We start from the raw sequence: 22056 nt of genomic DNA, 5'->3' as shown, positions 1-22056 counted from the left end.
TAGACTCGGTTGGCCTGTGATACTTTTTCAAGTAGGAAAGATTTGCCTTTAGTGGCTTTTCTTCCTGTAATCTTTCCCTCATATCAGGACCCTTCTAAAAATTGCATTTACTATTGAAGTAGAGATGTGAGAAATCTACTTGCTGGTCTTTACTACTTAAACAGTTTCAGTTATTTTTGGAATCAGGTTGCCCAATATCAGGACTCCACTGGATCCAGCTCTAATGGTAAAGATACATTACCAGAGGATCCTAAGGCAGTGGGTAGTATTCAGAATGGTTGGCCACGACTCCAGATATGTGAGATGGTATAGGTCCATTAGGCCATCTCCCCACAACCCCACCACCCCCCAACCCCCAGCTGTCTCCAAAGCCAAGGTGTTTTCCTCAGGTGCGGTAGTAAGTGACATTAAAACACAACTTACTATTAGCAGGTGGTGACAAGAAAGCTGGAGTAGATGATTTCCACCCTCCCTAACAAACTGTCACTGAGCTCAATGGGAGACACCACAACCCTGCATTAAGTAACAAGAAAATGTCTCCCTTTTTCACTGCCATTAGGAACAATCAGCTGTAAGACATTCAGGGAGAAAAACGCCTCAGCATGACTATTACAATCTTGGCAAGAATAGGGTGTTAGTATAGTAAGGATAGGATTGGAAAATAAACCCCTGAGATTCTATGCCTGCCCCTCTTACAGAGACAGACTAGGAGTGAGCATAGATCATTTCAGAGTTCTTGATCTAGTTGGGTTTGAACAATTGAGAAACAGAAATAGAAAGAGGAAGAGAGAGAGAAATTGAACTCCATTCCATTTCAAAAGCAACAGATGGACAGAATTTCAGAGCTAGAAAGAACATTGTGAGTCTATCCTGCTCATCTATAGACATCCATACTCACAGGATATTAGAGCTGGCAGGAATATTAAAGACCACTGAGTCAGACTTACAGATGGCCAACAAGTACATGAAAATACTCACCATCACTAATCATCAGTGAAATACAAATTAAGACCACAATGACATACCACCTCACACCTGTCAGAATGGCTATTATAAAAAATGTAGGAGATAACAAGTATTGGTGAAGATGTGGAGAAAAGGGAACTCTTTTGCACTGTTGGTGGGAATGTAAATTGGTACAGCCACTATGGAAAGCAGTAAGGAGGTTCCTCAAAAAATTAAAAATAGAACTACCATAGCAATCATACCGGAAGCGATCATTCTTCTGGGTAAATATCTGAAGGAAATGAAATTACTGTCTTGAAGTGGTATCTGCACTCCCATGCTTCATTATTCACAATAGTCAAGATATGGCAGCAACCTAACTGTCCATTGATGGATGAATGGATAAAGAAAATGTGGTGTGTATACACACACACACACACACACACACACACACACAGTGGAATATTATGCAGCCATGAGAAAGAAGGAGATCCTGCCATTTATGATAACATGATGAAAGTGTAGGGCATTATGCTAAGTGAAATAGTGCTAAGTAACATAAGTCAGAGAAAGACAAATACTGTATGATTTCACTTATACATGGAATCTAAAAAAGAGCTGAACTCATAGAAACAGAGACTACAATGGTCGTTGCCATGGTCTAAGGGCTGGGGGAAATGGGGAGATAGTTAGAAGATGAATACGTTCCAGGGATCTAATGTACAACATGGTGAATGTAGTTAACAATATTGTATTATGTATTATGTACTTCAAAGTTATTAGGAGAGTAGATCTTAAATGTTCTCACCACAAAAAAAGGTAACTTATGTTAGGTGATGGATGTGTTAACTAATCTTATGGTAATCATTTTGCACAATATATGTGTATCAAATCACCACATTGTACATCTTAAACTTACACATTGTTATATAGTCATGCATCACTCAACAATGGGGATATGTTCTGAGAAATATGTCATTAGGCAATTTCGTCATTGTGCAAACATCATAGAGTGCACTTACACAGACCTAGATGCTATATAGCCTACTACACACCTAGGCTATAAGGTACAGCCTATTGCTCCTTGGCTACAAACATGTATAGCCTGGTAGTGTACTGAATACTGTAGGCAATTGTTACACAATGGTAAGTATTTGTGTATCTAAAGATATCTAAACAGAGAGATGACGTCATAGGAATGGCGGCAGCGGGGCGCACTTTCTGAGTTACCCTCCGGATCTTATTAAAAACGGAACCTATAACCCATCAAAGAACTCTTTGCTCATCACACAGAACAGCTAAGAGACTCGTGGAAGGATTACTTGAAGGTGCACTAATTGGGCGAGCAGGGGAAGGAAGGAAGGGAGCGGAGTGAAAACGCGCGGGCCTGCGGTGGGGTCCCAGCCGGTGTTGGCGGCGGCGGCAGCGAAAACCGCGGTGGCACCCACAGTTCCGGGCACCCACGGGATCCCAGGTCAGAACGGAGAGCACAGAGACCAGGAGGTGGGCTCTTTCCCTGCTGCCCAGGGCTGATTTCTCCCGCCGGGAGGGCGGCTAGTGGGCCCTAGGGCGGACAAAGAACACAGACTCCATACCTGGGCCCCTCACCCCCGTTCTTCCAATCCTACCCCCGCCCTTCCAGAGACTTAAACTGGCCCCTGAACTGAGGAGTAGTGTCAAATTATAGAGGAGCCGTAGTAGTGCTCAGGCTCTGGGAAGACTGACAGGCAGCCCTGACCCAGGGAAGAGGCAGGGAAGAGTGTGATTTTGGCTGGGCTAAGAGAGAAGAGACTCCTCCATCCCCAGCCCCCACCCTTTCTGGCCTGCCTAGGGCGGGGCAAGTGCAACTACGGAGACACTCCCAGGGATCAGCAGTAAGCCGCAGATGCAGCTCTGGGCTTTCAGCAGCTCAGAAATCTCCAGCCCACACCCCCCCATACACACACACACTGAAGAAATGCACTAAGACTCAGGAATACTGGACACGGGGCTGGTGGTGCTACTCTCAGTGTGCATATGTGCAGCCAAGGGCAGAAACTGCACTGACTTTTTTTTTTTTTAATTTATTTTTAATTTATTGGGGTGACAATTGTTAGTAAAATTACATACATTTCAGGTGTGCAATTCTGTATCACATCATCCATAAATCACACTGTGTGTTCACCACCCAGAGTCAGCTCCCCTTCCATCACCATACATTTGATCCCCCTCACACTCATCCCCCACCCCCCAACCCCCTTACGCTCTGGTAACCACCAAATTACGTTCCCCAGATTAATTTTCAAACCCCTGGCCATCCTGTGGTCACCGACTGCCCTCCAATCCCCTCACCCTCCCCCCCACCCCCCACCCCTCCTGCCCATCTAGCAACCCTCAGTTTTTCCTCATTGTCTCCCAAACTGTTTCTGATTAGTTCATTCACTTATTCTTTTCTTTAGAATCCGCAAATAAGTGAGATCATATGGTACTTATCTTTCTCTGTCTGACTTATTTCACTTGACATAATGTTCTCTAGATCCATCCATGTTGTTGAAAATGGTAAGATTTCTTTCTTCTTTATGACTGCATAATACTCCATTGTATAAATGTACCACAGTTTCTTAATCCAGTCATCTACCGATGGGCATTTTGGTTGTTTCCATGTCTTAGCTATTGTGTATAGTGCTGCAATAAACATAGGAGTGCATAAAGATTTTTGAATTGAAGTTTTGGATTTCTCCGGATAGATACCTAGGAGTGGAATTACTGGATCATAAGGTAGTTCCATTTTCAGATTTTTGAGATACCTCCATACTGTTTTCCATAGCGGCTGCACCAGTCTGCAATCCCACCAACAGTGCACAAGCGTTCCCTTTTCTCCACATCCGCGCCAGCACTTGTTGTTTGTTGATTTATTGATGATAGCCATTTTGACTGGGGTGAGGTGGTATCTCATTGTGGTTTTTATTTGCATTTCTCTGATGGTTAGTGAGGTTGAGCATTTCTTCATATGTCTGTTTGCCATCTGTATGTCCTTTTTAGAAAAATGTCTCTTCAAGTCCTCTGCCCATTTTTTAATGGGGTCGTTTGTTTTTTTGGAGTTGCGTTGAGTGAGTTTTCCATAGATTTGTGATATTAATCCCTTATCAGATATATCATTGGCAAATATCTTTTCCCATTCAGTAGGATCCCTTCTTGTTTTATTGATGGTTTCCTTTGCTGTAAAAAAACTTTTTAGTTTGATATAATCCCACATGTTTATTTTTTCTCTTAGTTCCCTCGAGCGAGGGTATATATCAGTAAAAATCTTACTCCGGGTAATGTCTGAGAAGTTTCTTCCTATATTTTCTTCTAGGTATTTTATGGTTTCAGATCTTACATTTAAGTCTTTAAGCCATTTTGAATTTATTTTTGTATATGGTGTAAGGAGGTGTTCCAGCTTCATTTTTTTGCATGTGTCTGTCCAGGTTTCCCAGCACCATTTATTGAATAGACTGTCATTACTCCATCGTACATTCTTGCTTCCATTGTCGTAGATTAAATGGCCATATAGGCATGGATTTATTTCTGGACTCTCTATTCTGTTCCATTAATCTATGTGTCTGTTTTTATGCCAGTACCATGCTGTTTTGATTACTGTAGGCTTGTAGTATAATTTGAAGTCAGGTATTGTTATACCTCCCACTTTGTTCTTATTTCTCAAGATTGCCTTTGCTATTCGGGGTCTTTTATGGTCCCATATAAATTTTAGTATTATGTGTTCTATTTCTGTGAAAAACGACGTTGGCAGTTTGATAGGAATTGCATTGAATATGTATATTGCCTTAGGCAGTATGGACATTTTAACTATATTAATTCTTCCTATCCATGAACATGATATGTGTTTCCATCTATTTATATCTTCCTTCATTCCTTTCTTCAGTGTCTTATAATTTTCTGAGTATAGATCTTTTACTTCTTTGGTTAAATTTATTCCCAGGTATTTTATAGATTTTGGAGCGATTGTAAATGGGATTGTTTTTTTAATTTCTCCTTCTGATGTTTTATTATTGGTATATACAAATGCAACTGATTTCTGAATATTAATTTTGTATCCTGCCACTTTACTAAATTCATCTATCAGCTCTAATAGCTTCTTGGTGGAGTCTTTAGGGTTCTCTATATATAGTATCATATCATCTGCATACAATGATAACTTTACTTCCTCCTTACAAATCTGGATGCCTTTTATTTCTTTTTCTTGTCTGATTGCTGTGGCAAGAACTTCCAGAACTATGTTGAACAGAAGCGGAGATAGTGGGCATCCTTGCCTTGTTCCTGATCTTAGGGGCAATGGTTTTAGCTTTTCCCCATTGAGTATGATGTTAGCTGTGGGTTTGTCATATATGGCCTTTATTATGTTGAGATAAGATCCCTCTATTCCCACTTTCTTAAGGGTTTTTATCATAAATGGCTGTTTGATTTTATCAAATGCTTTTTCTGCATCTATTGATATGATCATGTCATTTTTATTTTTCATTTTGCTAATGTGGTGTATCACATTAATAGATTTGTGGATGTTGAACCACCCCTGCATACCAGGGATGAATCCCACTTGATCGTGGTGAATGACCTTTTTAATGTATTGCTGAATTCTGTTTCCTAATATTTTGTTGAGGATTTTTGCATCTATGTTCATTAAAGATATCGGCCTGTAGTTTTCTTTTTTTGTGGTGTCTTTGTCTGATTTTGGGATCAGGGTGATAGTGGCTTCGTAAAAAGTGTTTCGGAGTCTTCCCTCCTTCTGGATTTTTTGGAAGAGCTTGAGGAGAATTGGTGATAATTCTTTTTTGAACGCTTTGTAAAATTCACCTGTAAAGCCATCTGGTCCAGGGCTTTTGTTTGTTGGGAGACTGTTGATTACTGATTCAATTTCCGTGGTGGTAATCAGTCTATTCAGGTTTTCTGTTTCTTCTTGAGTTAGCCTTGGAAGGTTGTACGCCTCTAGAAAATTGTCCATTTCTTCCAAATTGTCAAATTTGTTGGCATATAGTTGCTCATAGTAACTTCTTAAAACTCTTTGTATTTCTGCAGTGTCCGTTGTCACTTCTCCTCTTTCATTTCTGATTTTATTAATTTGGGTCCTCTCTCTCTTTTTTTTAAATGAGTCTGGCTAAAGGTTTGTCGATTTTGTTTATCTTCTCTAAGAACCATCTCTTGGATTCATTGATCTTTTGTATTGTTTTTCTGGTTTCTATTTCATTTATTTCTGTTCTGATCTTTATTATCTCCTTCCTTGTGTTCCCTTTGGGCTTATTTTGCTGTTCTTTTTCCAAATCCCTTAAATGTGAAGATAAACTGTTGATTAGTGATGTTTCTTGTTTCTTTAGGTAGGCCTGCAAAGCTATGAATTTCCCTCTTAGGACTGCTTTCGCGGCATCCCATAGATTTTGGGTCGTCGTGTTTCCATTTTCGTTGATCTCAAGATATCTTTTGATTTCTTCCTTGATCTCCTGCTTGACCCATTCATTATTTAGTAATAAGTTACTCAGCCTCCATGAATTGGTGCGTCTTCCAGTTTTTTTCCTGTAGTTCATTTCTAATTTCATAGCATTGTGATCAGAGAAGACAATTGGTATGATTTCAATTTTCTTAAATTTATCAAGACTTGTTTTGTGGCCTAACATATGATCTATCTTGGAAAATGTTCCATGTGCGCTTGAGAAAAAGGTGTATTTTGCAGCATTGGGGTGAAATGATCTGAAAATATCGATTAAATCCAAGTGGTCCAATGTATCATTTAAGGCTGTTGTTTCCATATTGATTTTCTGTCTGGAAGACCTGTCCCTTGTGGTCAGAGGTGTGTTGAAGTCCCCGACTATAATAGTGTTACTGTTGATCTCTGCCTTTATGTCAGTCAGTACCTGTTTTATATATTTAGGTGCTCCTATGTTGGGTGCATAGATGTTTACTAGGGTTATGTCCTCTTGTCGGATCGATCCCTTTATTATTATATAGTGCCCATCTTTATATTTTAGTATGTTCTTCATTTTAAAGTCTATTTTGTCAGATATAAGTATTTCAACTCCAGCTTTTTTCTCGTTTCCATTTGCATGAAATATCTTACTCCATCCCTTCACTTTCAGCCTGTGTGTGTCTTTTGTTCTGAGGTGAGTCTCTTGTATACATCATATACAAGGGTCTTGCTTTCTTATCCAGTCAGCCACCCTATGTCTCTTGATTGGAGCATTTAATCCATTTACATTTAAAGTGATTATTGATAGGTACATAGATATTGCCATTTTTAAATTTGTAGTTAGGTTGTTTTGATCTTTCTTCTATTTACAGAAGTCCTTTTAGTATATCTTGCAATGCTGGCTTGGTGGTGATAAATTCCTTTAGCTAATTTTTTTCTGGAAAGCTCTTTATCTCTCCATCAACTTTAAATGATAGCCTTGCTGGATAAAGCAATCTAGGTTGTAGGCCTTTGTTTTCCATCACTTTAAGTATCTCCTGCCACTCCCTCCTGGCCTTCAATGTTTCTGTAGAAAAATCATTTGATAGTCTTATGGGAGTTCCCTTGTATGTAACCCTCCGTCTTTCTCTTGCTGCTTTTAGGATTCTCTCTTTGTCTTTAAGCTTTGCCATTTTAACTATAATGTGTCTTGGTGTGGACCTGTTTGGGTTAATCCTGGTTGGAACTCTCTGCACTTCCTGGACTTGTATGTTGGTTTCCTTCATCAGGTTGGGGAAGTTTTCAGACATTATTACTTCAAATATGTTCTCCATCCCTTGCTTGCTCTCTTCACCTTCTGGTATTCCTATGATGCGCATGTTGTTGCGCTTGATGTTATCCCAGAGGTCTCTTAGGCCATCCTCATTGTTTTTTATTCTTTTTTCTTTCTGTTGTTCCGTTTGGGTGATCTCTGCTACCTTGTCTTCTAAGTCGCTGATTCGATCCTCTGCTTCATCTAGCCTGCTGTTAATTCCTTCAAGTGAGTTCTTAATTTCAGTAATTGTGTTCTTTAGTTCCAACTGGTTTTTCGTTATGATTTCTACATCCTTCTTTATGTCTTCTCTAAGCTCCTTAAACATTCTTATCACCAGTGTTCTGAACTCTGTCTCTGAGAGGTTGGTTACGTCTGCTTCATTTGGTTCCAGTTGTGGAGGCTTCTTCTGTTCTTTTATTTGGGACGTGTATCTTTGTTTCCCCATTCTGGCTGACTGTGTTTATTTTGATATATCAGGTAGATCCCCTAGAGTTCTTAGTTCTTGCTAGGTTATCTTATGTAGTATGTGTCCTTTATATTTGACTCGCACCATGTCGTCCTCCTCTGCGTGTGCTCCAAAGGTGAGTCTTGTGTTGTGTACACTGTCCCGTTCAAGAAGATCTTTAATTGCTTCCCGCTAGTGAGCAGGTGGGTTCAACTCCTGGGCTGACCCACCGTGAGACTTGGCTCTGCCCCCCGCAGGGCACTCTGCTGCGTGAGGGTTGACCACCCCAATGTGATTTGGCCTCTATGGGCTCCAGAGCCTGCAGAGAACCCCCTCTAGGTGTGTGACCTGCAGGTCAAACCCAGCTGCACTCCAATTTGGTCTGGAGTTGGCCCCCGGATATGACGAGTCCCGTGCCACCCAAGCTGGGCCCCGGCAGGGAAGTCCCAGAACAAGGCAAATCACCAAGCACAGCAGCAACGACAACAGCAAAGAAAAAAAAAATCAAGTACATTCACATGCAAAAAAAAAAAAAAAACAGCCGATAACCCCCGCTCGACACAGGCAAAGATATCAAAGATACAAGACAAAGCAAAACAAAACCAAGCAAAGCAAAACAAAGCAAAACAAAAAGCAGCGACCGTCTCAGCCTGAGCCCACCAAGCAATGACCAGGTTGTCCTCTGCTGTACCAAAGAGCCCCCTGCTTATTGCGCAGGCAGAGCCGGTCACCTGGTGCCCAGAGAGACTTTGGGACTGCAGACTTAAATGCGTGGGCCTGAGGGGTCTGGATGATAGTCTCCACAAAGTCAGTGCAGCTTCTGCCCTTGTCCGCACGTATGCACACCGAGAGTAGCACCACCAGCCCTTTGTCCAGAGCTCCAGAGTCCTAGGCCTCTCCTTCAGTGTGTGTGTATGTGTGCGGGCGGGAGATTTCTGATCTGCTGACCGTGCCTCACAAGCTGGGCCCCGGCAGGGCAGTTTCAGAACAAAGCAAATCACCAAGTACAACAGCAACAACAACAACAAAGAAAAATATCAAATACGTTCACATGTAAAACCACCTGATAACCCCCACTCGACAGAGGCAAAGATATCAAAGATATAAAGAAAAAGCAAAACAAAACAAAACAAAGCAATACAAAAAGCAGCGACAGTCTCGGCCTAAGCCCACCAAGCAATGTCCAGGTTGTTCTCTGCTGTACCAAAGAGCCCCCTGCTTATTGCGCAGGCAGACCTGGTCACCTGGTGCCCAGAGAGACTTTGGGACTGCAGACTTAAATGCGTGGGCCTGAGGGGTCTGGATGATAGTTTTTACAATGTCAGTGCAGTTTCTGCCCTTGCCTGCACAAATGCACACTGAGAGAGGCACCACCAGATACGTGACCAATACTCTTGAGTCTTAAGGCACCTCTTCAGTGTGTGTGTGTGAGTGCGGGCGGGAGATTTCTGATCTGCTGAAAGCCCAGAGCTGCGCCTGCCTCACTGCTGATCTCCGGGTGTGTCTCTGCAGCTGCACCCACCCCACCGAAGGCAAGCCAGGAAGGGTGGGGGCTGGGGATGGAGGGGTCTTCACTCTCCCAGCCCAGCCGCGCGTCGCCCTCTTCCCGCAGGCCAGAAAAGGTGGTGGCTGGGGGTGGAGGCGTCTCTTCTCTCCTAGCGCAGCCAAAATCACGCACACTACCCAGTCTGCCTGGGTCAGGGCTGCCCGTCAGGCTTCCCAAAGCCTGAGCCTTAGATACCACTCCTCGGTTCAGGGGCCGGTTTAAGTCTCTGGAAGGGCGGAGTAAGATTGGAAGAGCAGGGCGGGGGAGGGGCCCAGGTATGGAGGCTATGTTCTTTGTCTGCGCTATGGCCCTCCTGGCGGGAGAAATCAGCCGTGGGACGCAGGGAAAGAGCCCGCCTCTCGGTCTCTGCGCTCTCCGCTCCGCCTTGGGCTCCCGTGCGTGCCTGGCACAGCGGGGCTCCACCGCGGTTTCCAGTCCCAGTCTCTGGAAGGGCGGGGTAGGATTAAAGGAGCAGGGCGGGGGGAGGCCAGGTATGGAGACTGCGCCCCCCGTCTGCCGCAGGGCGCGCCGCCTTCCCGGCGGGAGAAATCAGCCGTGGGACGCAGGGAAAGAGCCCACCTCCTGGTCCCCGCGCTCTCCGCTCCGCCTGGGATCCCGTGCGTGCCCGGCACAGCGGTTTTCGGTTTTCGCCCCCGCCAGCTGAGGCTCCGTTGGGGGCTGGGCTCTCCCACCGCTGCCCGCCGGGCGCTCTCACGCCGCTCCTCTTTTTCCTTTCCTTGCTCGCCCAATTAGCGTACCTTCAAGTATTTCTTAGCTTCAAGTAATCCACGAATCTCCCCACTATTCTATGTGGTGAGCGAAAATTTCTTTGATGGGTTATAGGTCCCGTTTGCAACAAGATCCAGAGGAGAACTCAGAAAGTGCACCCTGCTGCCGCCATTCCTATGACGTCTCAACTCTGCACTGACTTTTTAAAAACTATCATCCAGACCCCTCAGGCCCACACATTTAAATCTACAGTCCCAAAGTCACTCTGGGCACCAGGTGACCAGCTCTGCCTGCGCAATAAGCAAGGGGCTCTTTGGTACAGCAAAGGACAACCTGGACATTACTTGGTGGGCTTAAGCCAAGACTGGTGCTGCTTTTTGTTTTGCTTTGTTTTGTTTTGTTTTGCTTTGTCTTTATATCTTTGACATCTTTGCCTGTGTCGATTGGGGGTTATCGGGTGTTTTTACATGTGAATGTATTTGATTTTTTCCTTTGTTGTTGTTGTTGTTGTGCTTGGTGATTTGCTTTGTTCTGAAATTGCACTACCAGGGCTCAGCTTAAGAGGCACAAGATTCAACATATCCAGAGGAGAACTCCAGACCAAACCAGAGTACTACTGGGTTTGACCTACAAGTCACACACCCAAAGGAAATTCTCTGCAGGAACTAGAGCCCATAGAGGCCAAACCACATTTAAGTGGTCAACCCTCACGCAGCAGAACGCCCTGCGGTGGGCAGAGCCAAGTCTCACAACGAGTCAGCCTAGGAGTTAACCTCACCTACTCACAAGCAAAAAGCAATTAAAGATCTTCTTGAACAGGAAAATATACACAACACAAGAGTCACCTTTGGAGCACACGCAGAGGAGAAGAACGAAGTAGTGCAAGTCAAATATAAAGGGCACATACTACATAAGATAACCTAGCAAGAACTAAGAACTCTAGGGGATCTACCTAATACATCAAAACAAACACAGAGAGTCAGCCAGAATGGGGAAACAAAGATACACGTCCCAAATAAAAGAACAGAAGAAACCTCCACAACTGGAACCAAATGAAGCAGAGGTAACCAACCTTTCAGAGACAGAGTTCAGAACACTGGTGACAAGAATGTTTAAGGAGCTTAGAGAAGACATAATGAAGGATAGAGAAATCATAACGAATAACCAGTTAGAACAAAAGAACACAATTACCGAAATGAAGAACTCACTTGAAGGAATTACCAGCAGGTTAGATGAAGCAGAGGATCGAATCAGCGACTTAGAAGACAAGGTAGCAGAGATCACCCAAACGGAACAACAGAAAGAAAAAAGAATAAAAAACAATGAGGATGGTTTAAGAGACCTCTGGGATAACATCAAGCGCAACAACATGCGCATCATAGGAATCCCAGAAGGTGAAGAGAGGAAGCAAGGGATTGAGAACATATTTGAAGTAATAATGTCTGAAAACTTCCCCAACCTGATGAAGGAAACCAGCATACAAGCCCAGGAAGTGCAGAGAGTTCCAACCAGAATAAACCCAAACAGGTCCACACCAAGACACATTATAGTTAAAATGGCAAAACTTAAAGACAAAGAGAAAATCCTAAAAGCAGCAAGAGAAAGACGGAGGGTTACATACAAGGGAACTCCCATAAGACTATCAAATGACTTTTCTACAGAAACACTGAGGGCCAGGAGGGAGTGGCAGGAGATACTCAAAGTGATGGAAAACAAAGGCCTACAACCTAGATTGCTTTATCCAGCAAGGCTATCATTTAAAGTTGATGGAGAGATAAAGAGCTTTCCAGAAAAAAATAAGCTAAAGGAATTTATTACCACCAAGCCAGCATTGCAAGAAATACTAAAAAGACTTCTGTAAATAGAAGAAAGATCAAAACAACCTAACTACAAATTTTAAAATGGCAATAACTATGTACCTATCAATAATCACTTTAAATGTAAACGGATTAAACGCTCCAATCAAGAAACATAGGGTGGCTGAGTGGATAAGAAAGCAAGACCCTTGTATATGCTGTATACAAGAGACTCACCTCAGAACAAAAGACACACACAGGCTGAAAGTAAAGTGTTGGAGTAAGATATTTCATGCAAATGGAAACGAGAAAAAAGCTGGAGTTGCAATACTTATATCTGACAAAATAGACTTTAAAATGAAGAACATATTAAAAGATAAAGATGGGCACTATATAATAATAAAGGGATCGATTCGACAAGAGGACATAACCCTAGTAAACACCTATGCACCCAACATAGGAGCACCTAAATATATAAAACAGGTACTGACTGACATAAAACAGAGATCAACAGTAACACTATCATAGTAGAGGACTTCAACACACCTCTGACAACAAGGGACAGGTCTTCCAGACAAAAAATCAATATGGAAACAACAGCCTTAAATGATACATTGGACCACTTGGATTTAATCGACATTTTCAGAGCATTTCACCCCAATGCTGCAAAATATACCTTTTTCTCAAGCGCACATGGAACATTTTCCAAGATAGACCATATATTAGGCCACAAAACAAGTGTTGATAAATTTAAGGAAATTGAAATCATACCAATTGTCTTCTCTGATCACAATGCTATGAAATTAGAAATGAACTACAGGAAAAAAAATGGAAGACACACCAATCCATGGAGGCTGAGTAACTTATTACTAAATAATGAATGGGTCAAGCAGGAGATCAAGGAAGAAATCAAAAGATATCTCGGGACAAACGAAAATGAAAACACAACGACCCAAAATCTATGGGATGTCGCGAAAGCAGTCCTAAGAGGGAAATTCATAGCATTGCAGGTCTACCTAAAGAAACAAGAAACATCACTAATCAACAGTTTATCTTCACACTTAAGAGATCTGGAAAAAGAACAGCAAAATAAGCCCAAAGGGAGCACAAGGAAGGAGATAATAAAGATCAGAGCAGAAATAAATGAAATAGAAACCAGAAAAACAATACAAAAGTTCAATGAATCCAAGAGTTGGTTCTTAGCGAAGATAAACAAAATTGGCAAAACTTTAGCCAGACTCATTAAAAAAGAGAGAGGACCCAAATTAATAAAATCAGAAATGAAAGAGGAGAAGTGACAACAGACACCACAGAAATAAAAAAAAAAATTAAGAAATTACTATGAGCAGCTATATGCCAACAAATTTGACAATCTGGAAGAAATGGACAATTTTCTAGAGGCGTACAACCTTCCAAGGCTAACTCAAGAAGAAACAGAAAACCTGAATAGACTGATTACCACCAGGGAAATTGAATCAGTGATCAACAATCTCCCAACAAACAAAAGCCCTGGACCAGATGGCTTTACAGGGGAATTTTAGAAAATGTTCAAAAAAGAATTATCACCTATTCTCCTCAAGCTCTTCCAAAAAATCCAGATGGAGGGAAGACTCCCAAACACTTTGTACGAAGCCACTATCACCCTGATCCCAAAATCAGACAAAGACACCACAAAAAAAGAAAACTACAGGCCGATATCTCTAATGAACATAGATGCAAAAATCCTCAACAAAATATTAGCGAACAGAAATCAGCAATACATTAAAAAGATCATTCACCATGATCAAGTGGGATTCATCCCTGGTATGCAAGGGTGGTTCAACATCCGCAAATCAATTAATGTGATACACCACAGTAACAAAATGCAAAATAAAAGTCACATGATCATATCAATAGATGCAAAAAAAGCATTTGATAAAATCCAACAGCCATTTATGATAAACACCCTTAAGAAAGTGGAAATAGAGGGATCATATCTCAACATAATAAAGGCCATATACGACAAACCCACAGCTAATATCATACTCAATGAGGAAAAGCTAAAACCATTCCCCCTAAGATCAGGAACAAGGCAAGGTTGCCCACTATCTCCGCCTCTGTTCAACATAGTGCTGGAAGTTCTTGCCACAGCAATCAGACAAGAAAAAGAAATAAAAGGCATCCAAATTGGTAAGGAGGAAATAAAATTATCATTGTATGTAGATGATATGATACTATATATAGAGAACCCTAAAGACTCCACCAAGAAGCTCTTAGAGCTGATAGATGAATTTAGTAAAGTGGCAGGATACAAAATTAATATTCAGAAATCAGTTGCATTTGTATATACCAATAATAAAACATCAGAAGGAGAAATTAAAAAAACAATCCCATTTACAATCGCTCCAAAAACTATAAAATACCTGGGAATAAATTTAACCAAAGAAGTAAAAGATCTATACTCAGAAAATTATAAGACACTGAAGAAAGGAATGAAGGAAGATATAAATAGATGGAAACACATATCATGTTCATGGATAGGAAGAATTAATATAGTTAAAATGTCCATACTGCCTAAGGCAATATACATATTCAACGCAATTCCTATCAAACTACAAATGACGTTTTTCACAGAAATAGGACATATAATCCTAAAATTTATATGGGACCATAAAAGACCCCGTATAGCCTCAGCAATCTTGAGAAATAAGAACAAAGTGGGAGGTATAACAATACCTGACTTCAAATTATACTACAAAGCTACAGTAATCAAAACATCATGGTACTGGCATAAAAACAGACACATAGATCAATGGAACAGAATAGAGAGTCCAGAAATAAATCCATGCCTATATGGCCATTTAATCTACGACAATGGAAGCAAGAATGTACGATGGTGTAAAGACAGTCTATTCAATAAATGGTGCTGGGAAACCTGGACAGACACATGCAAAAAAATGAAGCTGGAACACCTCCTTACACCATATACAAAAATAAATTCAAAATGGCTTAAAGACTTAAATGTAAGATCTGAAACCATAAAATACCTAGAAGAAAATGTAGGAAGAAACTTCACAGACATTACCCGGAGTAAGATTTTTACTGATATATCCCCTCGAGCGAGGGAAGTAAAAGAAAAAATAAACATGTGGGATTACATCAAACTAAAAAGTTTTTTCACAGCAAAGGAAAAGATATTTGCCAATGATATATCTGATAAGGGATTAATATCACAAATCTATAAAAAACTCACTCAACTCAACTCCAAAAAAAACAAACGACCTAATTAAAAAATGGGCAGAGGACTTGAAGAGACATTTTTGTAAAAAGGACATACAGATGGCAAACAGACATATGAAGAAATGCTCAACCTCACTAATCATCAGAGAAATGCAAAGAAGAGCTGGCACAGATGTGGAGAAAAGGGAACGCTTGTGCACTGTTGGTGGGATTGCAGATTGGTGCAGCCACTATGGAAAACAGTATGGAGGTATCTCAAAAATCTGAAAATGAAACTACCCTATGATCCAATACTTCTACTCCTAGGTATCTATCCGGAGAAATCCAAAACTCCAATTCAAAAATCTTTATGTACTCCTATGTTTATTGCAGCACTATACACAATAGCCAAGACATGGAAACAACCGAAATGCGCATCGGTAGATGACTGGATTAAGAAAATGTTGTACATTTATACAATGGAGTACTACGCAGCCATAAAGAAGAAAGAAATCTTACCATTTGCAACAACATGGATGGACCTAGAAAACATTATGTTAAGTGAAATAAGTCAGACAGAGAAAGATAAGGACCATATGATCTCACTTATATGCGGAATCTAAAGAAAAGAATAAGTGAATGTACTAATCAGAAACAGTTTTGGAGTCAAAGAGGAAAAACTGAGGGTTGCTAGATGGGCGGGGGGGTGGGGGTAAGGGGGAAGGTGAGGGAATTAGAGAACAATCAGTAACCACAAGATGGCCACGGGGTTTTGAAAATTAATCTGGGGAACGTAATCAATAATGTTGTAAAGATTTTGTAGGGTATCCGATAGACATGTGTCCCATTTGGGTGACCATCTCAGGGAAGATGTAGATGCCTGATCACTGCACTGTACACCTGAAGCTGAACAATAATGAATGCCAACTATAATATTATATATATATATATATGTATATATAGGTATGTATACATTTACAAGAGGCAGAGTACAGCATTGGGAGTGGAGGTAGTGAAAATGGGATGGCTCGGTGCGATGTCAGAGAGATAGTGGATGGGGGGCGGGGCGTCCACAGTGTGAGGGATAGAAATGATAAATGTCTAAGAAAAAAAAAAAAAAACTCATAGACACAGACAATAGTTTAGTGGTTACCAGAGGGTAAGGGGGGGTGTGGGGTGGGAGATGAGGGTAAGAGGGATCAAATATATGGTGATGGAAGGAGAACTGACTATGGGTGGTGAACACACAATGTAATTTATAGATGATGTGATACAGAATTGTACACCTGAAATCTATGTAATTTTATGAACAATTGTCACCCCAATAAATTAAAATAATAAATTTAAAAAAATAAATAAATAAGTAAATTTTAAAAAAAGGTGGAATAAATCTCTGACAATTGTCAACAATAAAAAAATTTTAAAAAAGAGACATCTAAACAAAAAAGATACAGTAAAATATGGTATAAAAGATAAAACATGGTGTACCTGTATATGTCATTTACCATCAATGGAGCTTGCAGGACTGAAAGTTGTTCTGGGTGTTAGTGAGTGAGTGCTGAGTGAATGTGAAGGCCTAGGACATTACTGTACACTACTGTAGGCTTTATAAACACTGTCCCACAAGTCCTCCCCTGTTTCCTTTTGACAGGGTCACAAATAGAACATCGAAGCTGTCAATGCTGCTCCATGAAAAGGTATGTGGGCTGAACTGGTTGGAAATATTGAGGAGAAATTGGGTGGGTAAGGTGTAGATCAGCATTATAGTGACTGTCCAGAGGGAGTGGAAGGTGGTCTGAGGATCACTAGGAAGAAATCAAGATGGAGAGAAAAAGGAACTTAGGGATTGTCATGACAATGTGCTATTGGCCACTGCGTGTTGGAGTAGTGGCCAGATTAAGAAACCTTGTGGTATTCATTTAAAAAAGAAGGTGTTTAACATGGAGAGGGTGTAGAACTGGGGACGCAATAGTTTGACTTTGGAAATTTGTTTTTAGTTCTATTGACCCTATTGGGGACAAAGGGCACTCCCTGGCATTAAATTGATGGAAGAAATAAAACTTTTCTTTGTTTTATATCATTAGAACCTGAAAGTATTCCCAAAGTACAAGGACAGGCTGGCTGAACACTAGCACAGAAAGCTTTTATGGAAGTGGCAGTGGCACCTAATACTTGTTAAGGTAGCTTCTGTAGACCTATGTCCTTGTACAGAATCTTACATCCTTAAGAGAGAATTTACAGCAATGCACTCTGAAGTACATCAAGCTAGATCTGGGAGGGCTATAATGCCCTCTAAGTATATAATGATGGGAGGACAGGCTCATCTGAGTTGAAACAGTTCAGTGGCTGACTGATGGGGATGTAATCTGTGTAGTCAAAACTGAGGTGCTGTGAGTGAGAGGGAATCTACTGCAAAATCCCACAGATACTGCTCCCATCAGAGAAAAAAAAAAATTCCTCCCGAACCACATATCCTTCTATTTCTTGCAGGAAATTCCGTTCCATTATAATCCTGTGGGACCACCATTGTATATGTGGCCCATTGCTGACCATTGTGTCATTATTATGAGGCTCATGACTGTATGTCAATTATATCTCAATAAAGCTGGGGAAAAAAGACCATCCATCCCAGCCCTTTCAATTTTTGGATGAAGAAACTGAGGCCCCAAAGGGAAAGTTACTCAAGGTCATGCAGTTATAAACAACAGAACCAGGCTAGAGTCCCTGGTCTCCTAACTCCTAATATATTTTTTCACTGTACTTCCTTCCCTTCTCCCCCACCTAAGCACTTGATATCTGAGCCATCGTAGTAGTTAATTTTATATCCTGATTTTTTAAACTCTCCAATGAAAGAAATTCTACAAATCTACCTAGGACAATATATTTTTTGGCATTTATAGTTAGGAAATTCTTCCATATATATCTGAAAACTCTCCTGCTGCAACATAAACCCATTTCTCTTTGACCTATTCTTAAATTGAAATGGATCACAGATGTTTACTATCACCAATAATATTTATGAAGTATGGACCATATGTATACATATGTGTGTGTGTACAGGTATACCTCAGATATTGTGGGTTTGGTTCTAGACCACCACAATAAAGTGGGTGTTGCCATAAAGGGAGTCATAATCTTTTTGCTGGTGGAGGATCCTGCCTCCAATTTGGAAAAATTGCAACATCTGTGAAGCGCAACAAAGTGAAGCACAATAAAATGAGATATGCCTACACACACACACGCGTGCACGCGTAACCAGTAATTAAACTTCTTTTCTAGAGGCTAAAGGACTCTTTAGTAGCAAACCAAATCTGAGAAATAGCACCTATGAAGGAAGATAAGACTCAGGTCTTTTCATTCTGTGCCTTCTATGCTACAGCAACACTTTGAACAACAGACAGACCCATGGGGGTGATCTAACATCCAAATTCACTGATACCTAACTAAATAGAACCTCAGATAGCCAGAACACCTTTGTTAATACTCTACTTGTAGAAATGATAGGCAGATCATAAGAAAATAAGCTAAGGTTAGATATTTACTTCAGCATCAAAAAGCAAGGCAGGGTCTGGACTGATCCCATATCCTATACCTTTGCCATTTCCACTTTAGAGTAATAAATATCGCTGATCCAAAAGGTAATGTGATGGTCAAAAGATATTCAGCAATGAACTCTACTTCAGATTGTCTCATAGTGAAGTACAGTTACTCACATATCCTTGATCAAAAAATAGTCACTCTGTCTGAAAAGGTTGTCCTTGTCGATGGAGTGCTCATTTTGGGGAAGGAGATAATTTCTGTGAACAGGGAGACATGGCCCTCCTGCCTAGATCAGCTCAATCTCTCCTGGAGATTAGTGGGGTGACATGTTGCAGCCAAACTGTGCTCATACCTCCTGAGCTTTCCTTACTAAGTGAAGAAAATGGATTCAGAGATTTAAAAATATTTTTAACAAGAAACTGGAAAAATTTATTAAGTAGAATATCTTTCTCTAGATTACCAAGATTCAATGGAGTAAGAGTCCAAACTGAGTTGCCTTGGAAAGAAATAATTCAATCTAACTACTGGTAAAGTTAATGCAAAATAATTGAGGCAGACTGTTTCATTGAGTTTCTGATGGGCTCTATGCCAACATGACTCCTCCTGAAGCCACCCTTGTAAAGTTAACCACCCTGGTAAAGCAAAGCTACTCACGGCAATAAGCTGGTAGGAGTTGTTCATCATGGCAATCAGCATGTTCAGCAGCACTACCAGGGAGATGACATTGTACGTCCCAAACATGGTAGCTCCCACAAACTCTGTGAACTCGTGTCTGGCTTTCACATTGGTGACATAGAGATTTAAAAGGCCAAATACAGACCAGAAGAGTGACTGAAGGGTTTCAAATAGCCTAAAGAGATAAAAAGCAGGTTAGTTAATTGTCTAGGAAGAGCAAGAAGAGAGAGAAAAATGTTAGGTGATCTGCTTAATGAGGGGGTTGCCATAATTGCATCCAAACAGGTAGACCAATATCATGTATTTTGGTCTCTTCCCCAACCTAGACACTTTATTTGTTGGTTCCCACTTCTATTTCTTATGCTTTGCCTTTCCACCTGTAATGCCATCTCCCTCTTCTCAGTCTAACAGAGCCTGTAATATTCTAAGACTTATTTTAAGGGCTATTTCCTCCACCAACTTTCTCTTTCATCTTCAGACCATGTAATTTACCTGCCACCTGTCTAATAATACAGAATGCAGTGGTGATTGCATTCGGAATATGGTGCTTGGGTTAGATTGCTCTGGGTTAAAATGTCAGCTCTCACACTTGCTAGCTGAGTGAACATGAGCAACTTACTATTTCTGATACTTCATTTGTGGTTGCCACAGGGTCTAGAATGGTGCTCAGCTCAGTGGAGGGGCTTAAGAATTCTTGAATTAACCCTTTATGTGGATTATTTTTAATGTTATATTAACTAATAATTACTGAGCACTATAAAAGCACACTAGAAACTTTTACATGCATTATCATTATGATCTTTATAAAAACTTTATTGTTACTGCTGAGGAAACAATGGTTCAGAGATTGAGAGACTTGCCCATGATCACCCAGCTATAAGTGCTTATTAACTACTTGACTTTGGGAAAGTTACATAGCCTCTTTAAACTTCAAGTTTCCTGATCTCTAAAATGGTTATTGATAGGATAACTACTAATTGTTAATATTTATTGTTCTCTTATTGTGTGCCAGGCACTGTGCTCTTTTGCATGTATTATAATATTTGATTCTCAGAATAACCTTATGAAATAGCTACTATTTTTCTTCTATGTTTTCAGATGAAAATCTGAGGTACAGAGTGGTCACACAGGCAGAAGTGGCAGAAGTAGGATTTGCACCCAGCTCTTCTGACTCTAAAGCCCACACACTTAACCACCTTACTCTATTACATAAGATATTGTATGTAATGCACTCAGCACAGTGCTTGGCATATGGTGAGCATTAAAATGGTAGCTATTCTAATTGTTTACTTGTATTCTCTATTAAGCTACGAACTTCTTGAAGATAAGGATGCTATCTTGCTCAATATCTTCATTGATGCACATAGCAGTTGCTGAATAAATGTTTGTTGAACAAATCTATAATAAAGATGACAGGAGAAGCAAATAACTTAGGAAAGTATAAATGAATGGTACCAGCCTGTGATGACAGTAGCAAGAAGGCTATGAACCAAAATCAGTGGGGAAAGCTGGAGACAATCAATAACGATGTTTAATATCTTGTCAGAGAAACAAAAAGATGAGCCTTTGATGAGGACTGAGTTTGTATGCATGTAAATAAGATGGGAAAATATGGACTGAATGTTAGGTAGAGAAATCACCACTGATTAAGCAGGAATAGCTTCAAATGAATGGTGATAGTCTACAAGAAGGTCCCAAGTGACATGCTAGGTCATGGCTCTGTGCTATTTAGCTTTACATATATTTGTGATTATTGCATCTTTACACAGCACATTTTACAAGACTACTAAACCGGTCTTATACCTGCATCTCTGGATAAAAGCTCAAACTGGAGCTTGTATACCTGGATTGAAATCCTGACTCTGCCACTAATCATTTATGTGACTGGGAGCAACCTGTTTAACTGCTTTGTACCCTAATTTATCCATTTGTAAAATGTGTAATAATAATAGTGCCTACCTGATGGCATGGTTGTGAGGATTAAATGAGTTAATTCATGTAAAGCTCATTTTGTAATAGTGCCTGGGCCTAGCAATCATTAAAGGTTAGTTGTAGCACTCAATAAATATTAGTTGTTTTTATGAATATTATTAACCTTCCACCGAAATACAACTTGTTTTACCTTTCTTTATTATCTTTATAGATTGTCCTCCATTTGCCTATCTAATTGTACATATTAACAATCATAGTGTATACAATTTTTGTGCTTTTTAAACTTACACATTTTGCATGTATACAGTTTTCATAGGTATCATTTTACTAGGTAGCTGCCCAATATTCCACCCAGTGAATATCAAGCCTGTCTGACAGTTTTATCAATGCTTTTGATGAGAATAGATGGCAAGCTCCTTAGCTTTTTAGATGGCACAAGACTGGGAGGGTTAGCTAATAGATTAGGTGACAGGACAAGTTTCAGAAAGATTATAACAGCCTGGAGCAATGTGCTAGAATTAA

The 22056-nt window shown here is 40.5% G+C and overlaps 1 protein-coding gene across 1 annotated transcript in view; it reads right to left on the bottom strand.

The window, feature by feature from the left end:
* The window catches only part of TRPC5 (transient receptor potential cation channel subfamily C member 5), a 384761-nt gene that overhangs the window by 36948 nt on the left and 325757 nt on the right, over positions 1-22056 (bottom strand). The window contains exon 7 of the mRNA XM_033111511.1: positions 19582-19777. Coding sequence (XP_032967402.1) covers positions 19582-19777 — 196 coding nt within the window. The remainder of the gene's footprint in view (positions 1-19581; positions 19778-22056) is intronic.

This window comes from Rhinolophus ferrumequinum, chromosome X (assembly GCF_004115265.2).
Source record: "Rhinolophus ferrumequinum isolate MPI-CBG mRhiFer1 chromosome X, mRhiFer1_v1.p, whole genome shotgun sequence".
NCBI classification, from domain to species: Eukaryota; Metazoa; Chordata; class Mammalia; order Chiroptera; family Rhinolophidae; genus Rhinolophus; species Rhinolophus ferrumequinum.
The sequence above is the reverse complement of the archived record's forward strand: the minus strand, read 5'-3'. Positions and strand labels throughout refer to the sequence as shown.